General features: G+C 40.7%; 1 protein-coding gene across 10 annotated transcripts in view; it reads left to right on the plus strand.

Annotated features, from left to right (window-relative positions):
* Positions 1-20,175, plus strand: part of BAZ1A (bromodomain adjacent to zinc finger domain 1A) — a 103,609-nt gene that overhangs the window by 41,720 nt on the left and 41,714 nt on the right. For 8 of the 10 annotated variants that reach the window (XM_025181948.2, XM_025181949.2, XM_075926937.1 and 5 more), the window contains 6 exons: positions 1,312-1,478; positions 5,601-5,696; positions 8,969-9,107; positions 9,563-9,709; positions 13,930-14,025; positions 14,170-14,394. In XM_025181948.2, the coding sequence (XP_025037733.2) occupies positions 1,312-1,478; positions 5,601-5,696; positions 8,969-9,107; positions 9,563-9,709; positions 13,930-14,025; positions 14,170-14,394 (870 nt within the window). The remainder of the gene's footprint in view (positions 1-1,311; positions 1,479-5,600; positions 5,697-8,968; positions 9,108-9,562; positions 9,710-13,929; positions 14,026-14,169; positions 14,395-20,175) is intronic. The other 2 variants (XM_075926938.1, XM_025181954.2) reach the window with 1 other exon arrangement.

The following is a 20,175-nucleotide window of genomic DNA, read 5'->3' on the forward strand; positions in this document are numbered from 1 at the left end:
CTTTAAACACCTAAAGTGGAGCACCAACGGGGACATCACTTGAAGAAGAAGAAAGAGTTAGCTTGTGAAATAACGAAGGTTATTCGAGATGTGTCCCCCTGTGGGTGCTGCACTCCCTCTCCACCTGTACTTTGGAACCTCCTTCAGGGCTATAACCAAGGCAGAGAAGGAATGGAGGTGTGCTGCATGTGCAATCAATGAACACTAATGGCGTGAGGGGACACTACTATACGAGTGGTGTGACAGGGCACTGCAATGCTAGAAAAGATCTCTGATCACCAGCGCAAGGACGCACTTAAACTGGAGCACCCACACTGACACACATCTCAAAGAACCCTTGTTACTACACAAGGTTAATCTCTTTATTGGGATTATTAAAACATTGTAGCAAGTTAACTGAATGAGCATAATTCCCATCCATAACAAAGTTTAAAAAATACAAAATATTTTTGAACAAAACATTTCATTTTGAAATCTACAACAATAGAAATTCATTATATTTATATAAATAAATAAACTGATTTATTTGGAAGTAGTATTTGCTGACCTGAAGAAATGTTGACATCTATAATGTTTACTATAAAGGTATGCTAATAGTGGCAACAATAGCAACAACAAAAATTACATTTGAAATTCAGTCTTTTCAATACAGATAAGATTATAAGGTCATAAGCAATATTGCATTTCCCAATGGGAGCCAGTTGGCAATATATACACTACAAAACCAGCTAAATGTATAAACCTTTTTAATGGATGATCAGAATTTTGATAGGAAAAACTCTGGACTTTTTAAAAGTATTTTTCAGTTTTCATTCCCTGCTTGCTATAGAAATAATGACTTCTGTCATTTTATTCTTTAACCTCCACTTCTAAGTCAGTCCATATTGCTTAAGCAAATTGAAGTGATGACTTTAATACCTGACATGCTTTCTTTCCCCATCATGTATTATCACTTGTGTTACTGTAATCAAAGCATTTGAGCTCATAGGTCCTCTTTGTATATTTGCTCTGTTCCCAACCCAAAGTTTTATCAACTAGGAGAGGCAAAGAACATTTACTATTTTTAAGGTGATGGGATTCTTGTAAACCAGGTATCACTATATTGCAAAGTGAAGTCTTAGGATTCTGATGTTTCAAACACTTGATTTTTCTAGCTGATATTCTTGCTGGTTGGTATAGAAACAATTTAATCTTCACAGCGATTAAATCTTTTCACTTGGTAGTTATCAGTCTACCCATTTAAAGCAGTTTTGTAAAAGTAACCTTATCTCAGTTTTGTAAAAGTAAAATAATTTAGATTTTTCTTCACAGCTTCTGAAAAAGCTAAATTAAAGAGAGAGAAGGCACATGCTATGGAAGCCAAGAAAAAAGAGAGAGAAGATAAGGAGAAAAAGAGAGAGGAACTGAAAAAGATTGTGGAAGAAGAAAGGATGAAGAAAAAAGAAGAGAAAGAAAGACTCAAGATGGAAAAAGAAAAGGTAATACAATTGCAGTATATGAAAGTTTGATGCGATACCTCTGAATCCCACAGATAGAAAGGCTAATGAGCATTTGTGCACTCAGGCAGTGTCAGATACATGTACCTGCAGAACATGTAGGAGAAGGAAAGCATCAAAAAAGTGAGGCTTACAGCTGAGCAGGAGGGGAGTTTCTCCTAGAGGAGAGTAGGGCCTACCAGTGAGTTTCAGGAGCAAGGGGAGCCCACCTCGGAGCAGTGTGGCTAGCCATCTTTCCAAATGCCTGGTAGGGGATGGATGGACTCTGCGGTTCTGATGTGGGCAAGAGGAGCTGCCGGCTAACAATCTGGGTAGCATCATCATGAACTAGAGGTAATTGGACTCAAAAAGGACACCCATGAATGAGCTGAACTCCTGCAGGGAACAGTGAGATTGTCCTGGAGTTGGGAGCTCTCATGGGGGACCCAAGGGTAAGAGATTGAAAGAGGCTATGGGTGAGCATAGTCTGAGGGTAATGTTATCACTGTATGATATGTAGGAAAAACATAGTGGTTTTCTATTTCCTAGGTTACTTGGTTTTTAATGATAGCTAAGTGTATAAAATTAACTTTATAAAGTATTTGGCCTCTTCCCACACAGAATTGTGGGGACAATTAGAGGTTAATTTAGAACTTGCTGTTAAAGGGTTTATCACAAAAATTTTGCTGCTGTTATTGCATGGTGGTATCTGAGATCAGAATTTCCTATTTCAATGAGAATTCATGGTATTTCAGATATCACAGTCTTACTTATTTATTTACAAATGTTGATTAGTTTGGGTTTTTATGGGAATTGCCATACGTCTTCCTGAATATGTCATTAGCCATCTTCTCATTGGATTACTCTGATAACTTAAAACGAGGCCTACGTTGAGAAAATTTTAGTATATTTTGCAAGAACTACTTCTTAATATAAGAACAAATGTGGCTGTGTTACCCATCTTACTATCTTCCCTTAAGGCAAAAGTTTTTTGTATTTTAAGGGTATGTCTTACTGTATTTTAAGGGTATGTCTAGACTACATGGCTCTAGTCTGGACGCTCTGCAGTCGACATCAAAGGCATTTGTCGACCACCCCGGTCAACCTCATCCCACGAGACATAACGGGGCAGTCGACAAATGCCTTTGATGTCAACCGTGGAGCGTCCAGACTAGCGCGCTGAGCTGACAAACAGCTGATTGGCTCGAGCAGCAGCCATTTTAATTTTTAAATGAAGCGGTGATTATTTAAATCGCCGCTTCATTTGGGTATGTCTAGTAAACTAATCTACATGGCTCTGGTGACAGAGCCATATAGTCTAGACATACCCTAAGTGTTGGAGTCCATGTCCTGATCCAGAGATTTATGTCAATAAGTATCACTTGGAAAATAATTATTTTGATGCAATATGTGCATTAAAAATTCAGAAGATACTTATCAACCTTTGTATTTTGGCTATTAGCTTCCACAAAAGATCTCTTATTATACATAGTCAGTAGCTTGATTCCTTTGTGGGGAAACAGAAGACCAATGCATCACTGTTTTTTGGTGTTTTTTTTTACTTTTAAAATTTTGGTTAAGAACCTCATTGTATGGAATGAAAACATACAGTAGATTTCTGATAATCCGGCACTTTTGGGATCCAGGTGGTGCCGGATTATCGGATATGCTGGACTATTGGGAGGTACTCTGGCGGGGGCACTGTGACGGGTCTGCTGGGACCTGCACTGCCTCTGGCAGAGGTGAAAGGGCGGTGACTCAGTGGGGAACAATGCGACGAGGGCCAAACCCTCTACCATTTTGCGGCAGCAGAGAGGGGGCGAGAGGTAGGCAGCTGCTTCAAGAAGTTGTTAGTCAATTACACTACCACCACTCTTTTGATCCTGGACTATCGGGAGTCTACTGGTAAAAGCAGCAGGGAGGGGAGAAGATCTCTTGTCAGTTTCAGCAGCTGCCTGTCACCTGCAGCTCCACCCGTTCTCGGCCCCCCTTCCCGCGGTGGAGGCAGTAGAGGAAAGATAAATTGCGAGCCTGTCACCTGCGGATCCAGCCGGCAGTAGTGTAATTGACTAACAACTTCTTGAAGCAGCTGCCTGCTTCTGGCCCCCTCTCTGCCGTCGCCATTCCGTTCCCCGCCCCGCCAAAGGCAGTAGAGGAAAGATAAATTGCAAGCCTGTCACCTGCAGATCCACCCAGCGGTAGTTTAATTGACTAACAACTTCTTGAAGCAGCTGCCGGAGCACTTCCAGGTTCCAGTTGGTGCCGGACTATTGGGAGTGCCGGACCACTGGATGCTGGACAATTGAAGTTTTACTATACTTTGCTCTGTCCTTACTGTTCTATCCTAAATACTTAGAATCATAGCAAAGTAGGACTGGAAGGAACCTCAAGAAATCAAGCCCAGCCTTCTGTGGTAGGATCTACTTCCTACATCATCCGTAGCAGTTGTTTGTCCAACCTTGTTTTGGAATGCTTCCAGTGATGTGGACTCCACATCTTTCCATAGAAGTTTATTCCAGAGCTTGCTTACTCTTACAAATATAAAGTTCCCCCTAATATAAGAATGGCCGTACTGGGTCAGGCCAGGGACACCATTTCTGTCCCCTGGCTAATAGCCTTTTATGGACCTAATTTCATGGAGGTTATCTAGCTTCTCTTTAAACTCTGTTATAGTTCTAGCCTTCACAGCCTCCTCGGGCAAGGAGTTCAACAGGTTGACTGTGTACTGTGTGAAGAACTTTCTTTTATTAGTTTTAAACCTGCTGCCCATTAATTTCATTTGGTATCCTCTAATTCTTATATTATGGGAACAAGTACATAACTTTTCTTTCTTCACCCTCTCCACACCACTCATGATTTTATATACCTCTATCATATCCCCCCTCAGTCTCCTCTTTTCTAAACTGAAAAGTCCCAGTCGCTTTAGCCTCTCTTCATATGGGACCCGTTCCAAACCCCTAATCATTTTAGTTGCCCTTTTCTGAACCCTTTCCAAGGCCAAAATATCTTTTTTGAGGTGAGGAGACCACATCTGTACACAGTATTCAAGATGTGGGCGTACCATAGTTTTATACAGGGGCAGTAAGATATTCTGGGTCTTATTTTCTGTCACTTTCTTAATAATTCCTAGCATCCTATTTGCCTCTTTGACCGCCGCTGCAGACTGTGTGGAAGTTTTCAGAGAACTATCAATGATAACGCCACAATCTCTTTCCTGATTTGTTGTAGCCAAATTAGCCCCCATCATACTGTACGTATAATTGGGGTTATTTTTTCCAATGTTTGTTGCCCAATCAATCAATATCTAACCTAAATCTCCCTTGTTGGAGATTAAGCCAATTCCTTCTCCTCTTACCTTCAGTTTACATGGATAACAATTGAGCGTGGTCCTGTTTGTAACAGCCCTTAACACATCAGAAGACTGTTAATCAGGTCACCCTTCAGTCTTATTTTCTCAAGAGTGAACATGCCCAGGTTTGTGGGGTGTTTTTTTTTTTTTTTTTTTTCCTCCAACCTTCTTTCATAGATCAGGCTTTCCAAATTGTCCACCCTTCCTAAATTGCAGTGCCCAGAACTGGATGTGATATTCTAGCTGGAGTTTCACCAGTACCGAGTATAGTGGGACCGTTATCTACTGTGTTGTACATATAACACTCGTGTTAATGCACCCCAGAATTCTGTTGGCTTTTTTGCAGCAACATCACATTGATGACTTGTATTCAGTTTGTGGTTCACTGTAACCCCAGATCCCCTTCAGCAATGATACCAGATAGCCAGTTACTTCCCATTTTGTAATTGTGCATTTGATCTTTTCTTTTCTTAAGTGTAGTAATTTGGACTTGAATTTTATCTTGTTGAATTCAGATCAGTTCTCCAACCTGTCAAAGTAATTATGAATTTTAAACCTGCCCTTCAAAGTGCTTGTAATCCCTCTCAGTTTGGTGTCATCTGCAGCTTTTATAAGCATACTTTCTACTCCATTATCCAAGTCAATATTGAAAATTGAGTTACCTCTTTGAGTACCATTTTACTAAGTAATTAACTTTGGTCAGTTTCATTAAGATACAGAGAATAGTAATAAAATATAACTGATTTCATATCTAATTCTAAAGGTTTCAATTTCAGGAAAGAGAGAAATTACGTGAAGAAAAAAGGAAGTATCTGGAATACCTGAAACAGTGGAGTAAACCTAGAGAAGACATGGAATGTGATGATCTTAAGGTATAAAGTGATTGGTAATTTTAGGGTAACTTCTCTATGCAGCTCATGAACCACAATCCTGATCTGAAACAGCTTTTCTATTGAAATATTGCCTAACTTGTACTTACGGTGTGCGTACATGAAGTTGGAGGCCTGAACTTTTTTGTTTTGTTTTATGTTTTTTTTGTTTAAACTGAGATGTAAGTAGAGATTTGACTTCGGGTCTTCAGATGCAAAAGACTAGTGCACTTACCTTTTGGAACAACTCTCCCAGCTACTTCTGTTTTTCTGAAAATTGAATCTTGAGAAACTTGTCTGGCCATTTTATCCAGATTAGGTACAACACTTTGGTGGGAGTTCTTGCCATTTTTAATAGTTTTTCAAAGATAGGTGCTGAGATGTTAAAGTGCACTTGCTGTGTTCAAAGATACTCAGATTTGCCCATTCCCAATCTTACGAATGCTTTAGATACTGTGGGAAAAAAACAGCAAGCAAATGGTCTGGTAGCACTTTATAGATTAATAAAACATGTAGATGGTCCCATTAGCTTTTGTGGGCACAGCCCACTTCACCACAGATGCTGTGGTTTTCTTGCCTATCACTTATTACAGGTCTCTGAATTATGTCTGATGGCTTTCTCTTCAGTTTGAAATGAACAACTGCTTAATAGCATTTATAGGCCAGAGTGGCTGAGTGGATCCTTACTAGACCTATCTGCTGAAACTGTTCAGCCATTGAAATGTTTGGAGGACTGTTCTGCTTGGGGAAAATAAGATATTTACCTAAGTTGGAAATCTATCCTTTATATTACATTTCTGCACAAGTGTTAATTTAACTGTAGGCCTTTAAGTTGAAGGATCCCTTCAATGTCAAGAGATTGTGTTGTGAACAGTTAAATAGCAAGGCTTCATTAAACAACTGGCAAACAGAAGAGCACTGAGAGGCACTTCTAAAAGCACTCTTAGGGCTTGTTTACACTATGAAATAAACTCGACTCTATTATGATCGAGTTCTGGGGCTCCCAATGTTGAGAAAGCAAAGGGCCATGTACCCACTATGGGCTGGATTCAAATGTTCTCCAAGATAGCGCATTCACATTGCCAGAGCCTACCTTGGACTCAGAGAGCAAGGAAGCACCATGGGGACTGTGGCAGGCCAGTCTATACTTCCAGTGTCCGCTGGGTTAAAAAAGCAGCTGCAGGTATGTACAGGGGCTCCTCTTGGCCACATCCCAAAAGGCACTCCTTTACTCCTTCCCCCCCTGCATGACATAAATGGGCTGCATTTGGCATACCTCTTTTTGTACCCTGGTTGTGTGTGTGAATACCAGAGCATGGAGTCTGAGCTGCTGCACAAAAGCTCATGGTTCTTGTGTTTTGCGTCATGGCACACAACTACCACAGTGCCCACATGTTGCTCCACCAGCAACAAGACCAGGAGCAGGAGGATGAGGAGGACAAGGAGGAGGATGAACCTTGGTGTGGCCTGCAGGCCCTGCTCAGGCAAGTCCTGACGCTTATACTGCTGTGCATGCCACTCAGTCCCTTGGACACAGTGGAACGCCGCTTCTGGCGTTGGGAGATGAGCTCAGATTGGTGGGACTGCATCATCATGCAGGGATGGAACGATCAACAATTGCTGCAGAATTTTTGCATGTGCAAGGCCGTGTTCCTGGAACTTTGCAAATGGCTTACCCCCTGGGATGACAGGATAGGATACCTGCATGAGACCCTTTCTCACCTTGCAGAAGTGCATGGCTGTTGCCCTCTGGAAGCTTGCCATGCCAGAGAGCTACTGCTCATTTGGAAATCAGTTTGGGGTGGGGAAATCCACAGTCGGGGCTGTGCTCATACATCCTGCTGTGGAGGATCATGGTTCTGGGGGACGTGGACAATAGTGTGGACTGTTTTGCCGCCATGGGCTTTCCTAACTGCAGGGGGCCATAGATGGAACACACATCCCCATCCTGGCTACCGAACGCTATGCTGCAGAGTATATCACCGCAAGGGGTACCTCTCCATGGTGCTGCAGGCGCTTATGGATCACAAGGGACACTTAACCAACATCAATGTGGGCTGACTGGGAAAAGTACACAATGGTGCATTTTTTGGAACTCCTGCTTCTTCCCAAAAAAAGCATGCTGGCACTTTTTTCCCAGACCGGACAATAAGAGTCTGAGAGGTGGACAAGTCCATTGTGATCCTAAGCGACCTAGCCTATTCCTTGCTCCTGTGGCTCATGAAGCCCTATGCAGGCAGCCTGGATCTCAGTAAGGATGTATTCAATAATAGTCTGAACAGCCGCAGAATGGCGGTGGAATGTGCATTTAGACATTCAAAGGGAAGGTTCAGGAGTCTCGTGACTCACCTAGACTTGAGCAAGTGCAACATCCCCTTCATGATGGCACCATGTCATATGCTCCAGAACCTGTGCAAAAATAAGTGAGGAAACCTTTGTGCCAAGGTGGGGAGTTGAGGCAGAGCACCTGGCCAGGGAGATTGAGCAGCCAGACACCAGCTTCACAGCAAGGAGAGCACAGCAAGGGGCAGTGCCAATCAGAGTGGCCTATCTGGGAAAGATCCACGACTGTTAAATATAAACGATTTTAAAAAAGGGGAGGGGACAGCATTTTTCTTCTGCATTGTAAAGTTTCAAAGTTGTGTTAGTTCGCTCAACTCTGAACTTTTGAAAGAACAACCATAATGTTTTGATAAGAGTTAAACAACCTCTATTTCTGGGTTTTCATAACTCTGAGGTTTAATTGTACGACAAATGCTGAACTCATACTAATTCACTACACTTGCCCTGGCCATTCTGCTTTGGTTTTATATGTTTTGTAAGTCTTACTGAGTATTCTAAGAGCGATATTTTTATTTTATTTTTTTTGTCGGTCTGGACAGTTTAGCAAATTGAACTGTTATAAAATCTTTGAGGACGGTTTGAAGGGGAGAAACTAGCAACTGGAGTTCTTGGAATAACTAATTCTTATTCACTCTCGAGTTTAGAACAAGAGACTAAAGTACACTCATATTCATTAGTTTAGCTAAGTTATACATTTAAGGGTTTACTTTTGAGCTATATACACATTTGATTGCTCTAACTTTTAACAACTATCCTATTACAGATCTTGCAGTACTCTAGTTATTACCAATATTTATGTCAGGTGTATAAAGGACTTACTGATGCCAAATTTATACCATGCACCTTAATGAGAACAAACTTTGTGTGTCTTAAGTACTTGCGTGGTCTGCTGAAATACAATTAAATATTCAGTTGTTTCCTTTGTGTTTCAGGAACTTCCGGTTCCAATTCCAGTTAAGACGAGACTGCCTCCTGAAATCTTTGGTGATGCTCTGATGGTCTTAGAATTCCTTCATGCCTTTGGGGAACTCTTTGATCTTCAAGATGAGTTTCCAGAAGGAGTTACTCTAGGCAAGTTATCATTTGGTGATATACTTTAATTCACACTGTTCTCCTATATGTCTCAGATGTGTGTATTGATGAAAGTTTCAGAATTTCAGTTTACATTTAAAATGAACTATTATTATGTGTCCCACTCTCCGTTTAGTTTTCACATTCATCTTGAAATGGGAGCTCTGAAACGCAGATGATTTCCAATACAGTAGGGTTTAGTCTGCTGTTTTATAAATAATATTTTTTGGAATTCTTAGATGTACACTTTTGTATTAATGTGAACAAATGGGCATTTTTTGTCAACACTTCCCTTCTCAAGCAACCCCTAAAATATATTCTTCTAACACAGTAATTTATTATAAACCTACTTGACCGTTTAAACCTACTATGGAACAAATGTTTTTAATTCTTCACTCCATATTTGGTCTTATAATACTGTGACAAAAGTGACACCTCTTAAATTTTACTCCCAGAAGTTTTAGAAGAAGCTCTTGCAGGAAATGACACTGAAGGCCCACTATGTGAATTGCTCTTTTTCTTTCTGACTGCCATTTTTCAAGCAATGGCTGAAGAGGAAGAAGAAGTGGCCAAAGATCAAATAGCTGATGCTGAGACCAAAGGTCAGACCTCAACTTTACTATTAAACTGAAATTCCAATATAATTAACCTTAAAACTAAATTGCATATACTTTGTTATATTAGCATTTCTTATTATGCATGGCAAGGTATAAAAGTATATTTTGTAGGGTTGTGTGTGTGTGTGTGTGTGTGTGTGTGTGTGTGTGTGTGTGTGTGTGTGTGTGTGTGTGTGTGTGTGTGTGTGTGTTTTAATGCAACTATGGGGGGGGGGGGGAAAAGGCAAGCTTTTCACATTATTATACCCAGCAAAGCACACTGGGTATTTAGCAATTTGTTTAGAAAATTTCAAGGTTTTCCTCTGTCTTCTTCTTCCCCCCCCCCCCCCCCCCCCCCCCCCCCGGCTCCTTCAGCAATGCTAGATAATTTTCCTTTGGGTTAGAACAATAGCCATTCTCTCCTGAGTCTTTTTACTAGACTTCATCTATAGTTGTGAGGTATCCTTGACACAATCCTGATTTCCTGCCCCGTCCCCCGTCCTCTCTCCCAAAATTAGAAAGCCAAATACTATTCTCTAGCTATAACTGGGAATTAGTATTCATTTTCTTTGACAGCAAGTCCTAAATATGCATGCATACGTCTGTATATAAAATGGCCACCATTTCCCTATTAGGAAGATACGTCATAGCTTGATTTAGCCACTGTTGTCTCTGGGCTCAACTCTCGGGTAGTAGCAGCAATCTTTAAAGAGGCATACAGTGTCCTTTGAAAATGTATCTTGTAACTACAGGCATCAGAACAAAGTTCTTGTTTTAAGCTGTCAACAAGTTCTATATACAAATTTTCATTTCTGAAAGTTTCAGTTTTGAATTTTCATGCACTGAAACAATGCTGTATGTTTGGGGACACTAAGATAGACTCTGTCCATCCTTGAATTCACAGAGAGGGCTTCCGAATCTGGACAGTCATGCGAATGTTACAATCTAATCAGACTGCTTTAATTTTTCTACCAGAGAGGTTTAAATTAAAACTGTTTTATGGGGATAAAAAAGAAGAATTAGACATATATTGACCATGTCCGTTTAATATTTGATAGTGCTATGTTATCATATTTTTTAAATGGCGAGATGAAGAAAATTGTAAAAGCTGCTTTGAAAGACGAAATAACTTCTAGTCTCTAAGGAATAGAGTTCTTTGCAGGGAAAGCATAACAAGGCTACATCTAAACTACAAAGATTTTTCGAAAGAGGATATGCAAGTTCCATGGGGATTTGCATATCTTCTTCCGATCGCATTTTCGAACCACGGAATTTGCATTATCCTCTTTCGAAAAATCTTTGTAGTTTAGACGTGCCCCAACACTCTGGGAATAATTCAGTTCACAGTAATTGCAAACTTGACACATTCTTTTCATTGTTGATATTTTATTACCAGTTATTGACCAATCTGCAGTATTACTCTTTCTCCCTCCCTGCACTCCTCTAAAGGGAAAAAAAATCAAAACCAAAACCCACAATTTAAAATAGAGTGCAATTTAGGGATTACATTTTGACAAAGCTCTTTTGAATTGCTACAATTTTATTAGTGGGTATTGGTGCTTCTAATTTTAGGAGGTTTTTTTTTTTTTGCATGTGTGGGTTTTTTTCTGGATCAGAAGCAGTTTTTCTCTTTAACTTTGGATGGATGGGATCAATAAGATTCCTTTTGCTGTAACAGAAAGAATCCCAAATGGTCCAAATTGTCAAATGACAAATTGCAGAAACCTGTATTACAGGGAGGAAAATCTCCTTGTATCTTCTTTGGTCCTGTAAGTTTTTTTTTATTGACAAAACCTACAGTACTTGGTGTAGGATTTTAAAATAATAAACTGAAGTATTTATTGTGCTGTAAAACCCCCTTTTAACAGAGAACTCCTTCTAGTTTGTGAGCTTCCAGGAATGTGTTAATAGAAGACACCTGGATCAGTAAATCACCTGTAATGATACCAGCTACTGAAATGAGAGATATCAGAGGTCCACTGCCACAGAAGTCACTGGGCCTCCCCAGAGCTTCTTAGTGTAGATGGGGAGAGCAACTATTGCCCTGCTCATGAAGCAGGATTCAGTATGTGTACTCCTTTTGGCCTTCCAAACTTATTGACTAATAGGGAGGAGAAACCATTGCCTTGCTTCCCCAGAGTTGGGTATTATTTTCTCTACTTAATTCTTTAGTACAAGTGAGAACAGTGACTGTGGGTACCCCTGGCTCCTATGCGTCAGATATAAGACGGAGAGGAAGACTGACTCTTACCCCTTGCTCGCCCATTCAACAAATCAGTTCTAGTTTAGTCCTTAATATGTAGTCCTAGTCTGCCAAGTGACTGTATATTAAAAATGGCATAATCTGAAGAAATAGAGCGTGCTCCTTTTGTGTATTTAGAGTCTTGCAGCTGGTCTCTTATGGGTGTACAGAATCTAGCACATTTGGATGCTATTTTAATAAAACTAACTGCTTATTTTACTGAATAAACTGCATTTTTAACGCCTGGTAGCAATGTAGTGCCAACACATTTAAACATGAATGAGATGGATTCTGTTGTCTCCTGCATCAACAGAATACAGGCAGTCCCCGGGTTACGTACAAGATAGGGACTGTAGGTTTGTTCTTAAGTTGAATTTGTATGTAAGTCAGAACGGGTACATATTGTAAGGGAAACTCTAGCCAAACATTTCTCCAGAGCTCAGTTTTATTCTCCCACACTTCACTTCCCTCAGTCCTTTATTCTCAAGCTGAGGTGTCTGCTGAGAAAAGCCGCTCCGTGTCTCCCTGGTCTGCTGGGGGGGGGGGCGCTAGCTTCGCGTCTCCCTGGTCTGCTGGGGGGAAGCAGCTAGTGCGGGGTTGCCTCACCCCGTTTGTAAGTAGGGATCCGATGTAAGTCGGATCCATGTAACCCGGGGACTGCCTGTAGTTAACTTTCATTATTGTTGATAATGTGTAAAATGGAAAGAATCCAACTTGAGATTGCAGTTGAGTTTTGCAGGGCTTGAATATTCGAAAATCATCATCTTACTTCTAGTTGGTCGCTCATTGTGGGACTGCAGATAGTGCTACTTTTTACTGCTACTTTCATTTGGAGGCTGTGGACTTTCATGTCTTGCTGCTCTTGTTCAGACAATTTCTCTTTCTTTCATGGAAAAATTAGATATTCTTATACAGTTTCTCCTCTGCTTTATTAGCCAGGCAGATTTTTAGCAGTACAGTTTGTTCCGGTTTTAAAAATGTGTTAAGAGTTGAAAAACAGGCAACTCTTAAAGAGAAAACATACAGGAAAAGTGGGTTTTTGTTTTCAAAATTGGAATTTTATGTAAGATATGCGAATGTGCAAAAGTGATCTCAATGTCCACTTTGCAATATCCAGATAAAACTTTCAGGCAACATTGATCATGATGCAAGAATGTTTATTATTTAATAATTGTAAACCCGCTATTTACATATTCTCATTCAGTTTGGACCTATAGCTCCTTTCCCTGTTAACTTGGTGGCCGTAACACTTCATAATGACTTGGACCTGAATAGGGTAAAGTTGTTGAAATAGTGTGCAAGACTGACCAAACTCTGTCAATCCTCTGGAGAACTACCTGTAAGTGCCAAGGAAACTTTGTTTAAGAAGAGGGAATTCAGTTTGCTTTCCAATGGATGAGCTGCTTTTGCTGCTGCTGTATAATATTTGTTTACATCTGGCTTGTTTTTATTTAATTACCACTCTTCTTATACTTGTGTGGAATGTGTAAGTTTTTATATAAAACTCAGATTTTAAAAAAAGATGATGAATGCTATCATCTCAAGTGCTTCAATTTTTTTTTTGGATAGTTATTCAGAAAGCCAAAATTGTAATAAAATAATTTAAATTGCAGGAATGTGGAGGGTAGGATGGAATTTGTGCATTTTTTGTCTTTCAAGTATATTCCCTGGTATTCCATTCCCTTCCCTGTGTCTGTGCATGTTTGCCTAGTGTCAGTGCTTTAGCAACTTTAGTCGTTTGTTGCATTGTGTGAGAACGGCTTTTAGTGAGTGTTGCATGTCCTTAGTGTCTATACTGCTTTGGTGGATGTAGGCAGTGTATATTATAACTTTGATAGCTGAACTAAATCTTGAATACAATGAAGCTTTTGTGAATGTCAAGCCATAGTCTTTGTGTCTGCACTGATTTAAAAGGCCTTTTCTTTCTTCCCCTAAAAATCCAAGTTTTAATTTGCACTAGAATAAAGTGTTTATTTCCTTAAAGATTTAACAGAGGCTTTGGATGAAGATGCAGACCCCACAAAATCTGCACTGTTTGCAGTTGCAACTTTGGCAGCTGCATGGCCCCAGTTACATCAGGGTATGTGTGGGTTTTATTTTTTTGTTTTGTTTTGTTTCATTTATGTATTACCTTGCTCTGTATTTTTAAAAAAGCACATTTTTACATTACTTTGTATATTGTTGGTCTTGATGTAAAATAACTTCTTACTGTTATTAACTGTAGGCTGCAATTTGAAAAATTTGGATCTCGACAGCTGCACTCTTTCTGAGATTCTCAGACTTCACATCTTAGCATCAGGCGCTGACGTAACATCAGCAAATGCAAAGTACCGTTACCAAAAACGAGGAGGTTTTGATGCGACAGATGATGCTTGCATGGAGCTGAGATTGAGTAATCCTGGGCTGTTGAAGAAACTCTCAAGTACTTCGGTGTATGACTTATCACCAGGTAATAAACCAAAATGAATGCTGTGTTTTACGGTTCAAGCCAATCTCAAGGTGACCGATATCAAATTTAGTCCCATGGCCAAAAGTTATTTAATAACCATTTGTCCTGTGTAAAACAAATTGGCAGTCTCACTTCAGTTTGTCGATACCTACTACCTCAGCTGGAACCCTTATTGGTGCTCTCACTGAGAGGTCAAGGGTTGCATGGGTGTGGAAATAAAATTTCCTTTCCATTCCTACAGGTATTCCTTTCAGGTCAGAGTTCAGATGGGGACATGGCTGGGCAATTTATGTTGCTGCTGCCTATTGTAGAGGACTGTCCCCTCTGGGATTGTCACTTTTTACTTACAATGTCTATATTACTAGGTATTCAAACTTCATTGGCCCTAAACATTTTTTAAAGCTAACTTTTTTGTTTCTAAAACATCTCAGGATGTTGGACACATAGATAACCCTTTTCCTGCTGCTGGGCTCTGAAGGAATCTTTGCTTTGTTCGTGGTGATTTATGCAAATAAATCACTCAGCTTCCCAGTTAAACAATGGGGCACGTGATGAAGACTCAGTATTTGGTTTTTTTTCCACCAAATAAATTGAAGTTTTGCATTCTCTGTACTATATTTCTCAGCTGCAAGTTATTATTGACAATAATAGAAGTGCCTATTTCAAGAAATTCCTTTTTGTGTAGTGTCATTTGCCTCATTTTACATATTCTTTGTGCATTAATGCCCTCGCTTGGATGTAAATCTAAGTGTTTTTTGGCTGGGTCAGCTTATGTGTTTCAAAACCTCTTGCTCCTACCCTCTGCAGCATATAGCATTCTTTGGGAGACTGCATTAAGGGCATGGCTTTGTGGAGGAGAGAAATAAAAAGAATACAGTTGCTAAATAACTACAGTCCATCAAATGAACTCTATTCAGATTTGGAAGCAGCTTGATTTATTTGGCAGAAAGAGCTACTCATCCACCACTATACAGCTCCGGACAGTGAACTATGCTGCTGTGTTAGCAGTATACATTCAACATTTTTACACAAATGTCCACCTTTATTGACCACCTGCCTGACGACAAGAAAGAACAATACAAGGCCAATATAAAGAAGAGTTCCCTCCTCACCTGCACAGTGCTCCAAGCTGCCGTAGGTTCAGCAGATACTGCTGCATTCCATCTCCACAGCAGCGGTCATGCGTCGCACCTCTTAGACTTACTTACAGAGATTCAGGATGTGGTGGAAGATTTGCCTTTGGAAGGCTCCAAGCTCTTTGCATACTCCACAGATGCAGCTCTCCACACATTTACGGACTCAAGATCCACCTTAAAAACCTTGGGGATCTACATTCCTGCAACCAAGAGAAAACAAGACACACGATGAAGCCTGGAATCAATCAGTGATTCCATAATACTCCAGATACACAATCCCACAGATGTTACGATCATAGGCACAAACAGCACCAGACCAGGTGCAATCATCTAGTTCATAACCATCAACACATCCGGACAAATATTTTGAAGAGTTGGTCAAGGGACATATAGCCCCAAATTCTCCACTGCATCTTACCATCGCTTCTACCCCACTTGGAGACTACCTAGCTTTCTTCTATATGGTCTGGAACAGCATCACAACAGACAAATAGGTGTTGGAAATTGTGCAAAGAGGTACCTCATTTCTCCCTACTCGTCCCTCTTCAGGAATCCATCTCACAAACTGCCCTTATGCAGGAACTAAATCACATGCACTTAAGGGCAATGGACACGTATTACAACAACTGAGTTTTAATTACAGTACTTCCTCGTGGCCAAGAAAATGGGAGTGGAGACCCATCCAGGACTTATGCAAAATGAACAGATTCATTCACACACAGCATTTCAAGATGGTTACGCTGGCCACCATAATCCCTGAACTGGAGAAGGGAGATTGGCTATTAACCTTCAAACTCAAGATGTGTATTTTCATATCGCTGTACATCCCTCACACAGACGATACCTCCAATTTATAGTCAGCAACTACCATTTCCAGTACAGTGTTCTTTCTTTTGTCTGTCCCCTGGATCCTTTCCAAGATCCTTGCAGTCATGGTGGTGCATGTATACAAGTTGGGAATACTTATATTCTCCTACTCGGATGACTGCCTTCAAAAAAGACCATCAGACTGCACGAGCAGTTACCTTTACTGTGAACCTTGTCACCAATCTCAGCCTACAACTCAGCCTTTAAACGTGCACACGGACACTGACCCAACAGCTCAACTATATTGGAGCTCATTTTGACTGCACTAGGACCATGGCTCACTTCCTCATCAAAGGTTCTTTGAACTCCCAAACCTTGTTTCAGTGGCACAAAACAGCCCACAAGCAACTGTCAAACTGCCTGTAGTTACTCAGTCACATGGCAGCAGCTATGTTCATAGTCTGTCACACTCAACTTCACATGAGACCCTTACAGCCTGGCTAAGATCACTATACAGACCTCATTATCACCATATCAATAAACTGCTCGCTAGCCTAACCGAAATCATATTATCTCTGTGGTGGGGGACAGTTGGGACTGATGTCTACAGCCGAGTCACTATCCAATGCAACTTGCCAACCATAATGATCACTATGGATGCTTCTCTCATTGCTAGAGGGCCCATGTGGATTACCATACCGTTGGGGTGCACTGGTCTCTTAAAGAGTCCAAACTTCATATAAATCTCCTTGATCTCTAGGCTGTCTGCAATACATATCATCACTTTCTCCCTCTCACCCACAACAAAATGGTTCAGATCTTTACACACAATCTTACAACAGTGTCTTACATCAACTCTCTGGGCAGAGCCTTCTATTACCCATTACGCACAGAAGCAGCACAACACTGGGATTGGTGCATTCCCTGCAGCATAGACTTTATAGCAACCTACTTGCCAGGCACAGACAACACAGCAGACATTCTCAGCCAGCACTTGCCCTAAACTCACGAATGGGAAATCTGCACCAAGCTGCTTACCCCACTATTTAGGCACTGGAGTATCGCACAATAGATCATTTTGTGACCAAATGCCCTCAGTACTGCTCCTGCACAGGTCTTCGTCCCTGTTCTTTAGGGGATGTTTTCATCTTCAAACAGGATGCACCTCTGCTCTACACCTTCCTACCTGTACCACTTCTTTACTGGACACTTCTGAAAGTTAAGCAGGACATGGCGAAAGCCATCCTGGTGGCTCCAAATTGTCCCATACAAACTGGCTTCCTCTACCTACACAAGTGACGACGTTTCTCTATATGGTGTCATGCCCACCATACTTCACCCGCGACTGCTTTGCTTCCTGTGATACTGGATTATCTATTCTCCCTAAAAGATACAGACCTTTCCCATTGCTCCTTAAAGGTGCACCTTGCTGCAATCACCACCTTCCATACTACTATTTCTCTATTTTTGCTTATCCCAACACCAGATGCTTTATTAAGGGAATACAAAATACATATTCCCCACCAAGTCTCCAGCACCGCCATGGGATCTCAACCTAGTGCTATGGGCACTCATGGGCAGGTCATTCAGACCTTTGGCCACTTGCTTGCTACTACATTTATCAATGAAAGTAGCTTTCTTTGTGGAAGTCACTTCAGCCAACATGGGTAGGGGAGTTGGGAGCCCTTATGATTGGATTCTCCCCCCCCCCCCCCCCCACACACACGCAACTTTTTACAAAGACAAAGTAGTCCTTCAACCACCTCCAAAATTCCTTACTATGGTACCTTCTTCCATCCACTGCAACAAGCCAACATACGTATCTGTTGTTTTCCCAAAACCACATGGCATCAGCAGAGAGGTAGTTCTATGTAAGCTTGACTTACGCAGAGCACTTGAATTCTATATAGACAGGACTAAAATGTTCCACAAGTCTTTTAGACGTAGTTTATTCCACAGACAGGTCACGGGGCCAGACTATCTCTAAAAGCAATGGCTGTTCAAGTGGATTTTGGAGTGCATCCAACTCTGTTACCATAACAGTAACCAGCAACCTCTTAGTCCCGCACATATACTCCACCAGAGCATTAGCTACATCAACAGCCTTTCTGAAAAAAGTCCCCCTAAGTGACATATGCAAAACATCTATCTGGGCTTTGGTCCACACTTTCACCAAGCATTACGTATTAGAGAAACATTCAACCTCTGATGCACATTTTTAACACTGCGTTGTTTGCTATTCACTCCTAAACCCCTACGTCCCTTTCTCTGGTAACAGTCACTGCTCATTAGTCACCTAAAATGGAGCACCCTTGAAGAGAAGGTTACTGCCCTGTGCAGTATCTGAGGTCTTTGAGATTGTTGTCCCTATGTGTGCTCCATTACCTACTCTTCTCCCCTCTGCCTCAGAGCATTCTTTGGTCCTCTGCAGCAGAGAAGGCACTGAGGGAACAGTTGGCTGTGCATGTGAGATAGTGGCTCTAAACAGCGCATGCTGACTGTCCCGCATGCACAACCTACCAAGAGTATTGCTACCACAAATCTCTGATGAAGTGCAGGGATGCACAGACCTCTAAAGTGGAGCACCCACAGAGACAGTCATTGCCAAGAATCTGTTTCTGCACAGGTGAGTAACCTCTTACTGACTCTTCAGTAGAAAGTACTGAAACGATATCAGTGGTTGTTGTGTAGACATCCCAAGAGTGTATTCATATAGTGAATCCTCCTCATTGATCCACAGTTAGAGAGAAATTAGGAAGTTGAGTCAATCGATCACTGTGATATAATCTGCTATTTCTAGGTTGCTCTGTATATTTTGCACCCACACTGTACTTTCTGAGATGCCTTTTAGCCATAATGGCCAAGCCCATGTGTAATGCATGCCTGCTACCTTCAGATTAGTACTTTGTCATTGGTGTAGCCTGTGACTTTTTTTCTCCTGGGAGAAAGTGCTGTCTAGTTAATGTTCTTGCCAGATACTGCCACATGTACTCTGGGTCACAAGGTGAATGAACAAATGTTAGTTCAGAAATTATGTCACTGCACACATCAGCTTTAAGTTGGTATCCTCTCACTAGACTATTTTTATTTAATTTTTAATTAGTATTTCCTTTTATCTAGTATGAGACATAATATTTAAGACTTAAATTGCATTCTGATTGATAAATCATTTCCCAGGTGTCAAACATTTCAAACAAAGCTTTGATTTAAGGCAGGCATGTCAAACTCAAAGCCTACTGAGTGATGCATAAATTGATAGCTTTCAGGGCCACCAAAGAAAATGTACTTTATTACAAAGTCATAATTACTTATTATTATAGATTATGTTTTACGTATATTTTTTCAGATCTTGTTTTAATATAATACAATAATTTGATGTGTAAAATTGTTGTTTGCTCATATAAAATAATTTTTAATTTAAATATAAATATAAGGTACTTTTTTATATGATACATAACTTGTTTGTTGAAATAATAAAAGCAAGTATAGACCATGGTTAATCAGATAGAACAGGCTTCTGTGAAAATTTCAGATACTTTGTAAGTTTGAGATTTTGCATAAACATATAATTTTTTGGAATTGCTCAAATAAATATATATTTATTGATATAAAATGAATATACATTTTGTGATTTTTATTTGGGAATAAATAAATAAACCAAAATATTAACAAAATAACCCTTCTCTCTTCTCCGGAGCCAGGCACTCCCATATCCCCCGTTCTAACCCAGTCTCCCTCCGCTCCCCCAGAGCTAGACCCCCCCGAACCTAATGCCTCACCCTTCACAGGCCCTCCCAGCCCCCCCCAACCTAATACCTGGATCCTGGAGTTGCCATTG

This window comes from Pelodiscus sinensis, chromosome 4, assembly GCF_049634645.1.
Source record: "Pelodiscus sinensis isolate JC-2024 chromosome 4, ASM4963464v1, whole genome shotgun sequence".
NCBI lineage: Eukaryota > Metazoa > Chordata > Testudines > Trionychidae > Pelodiscus > Pelodiscus sinensis.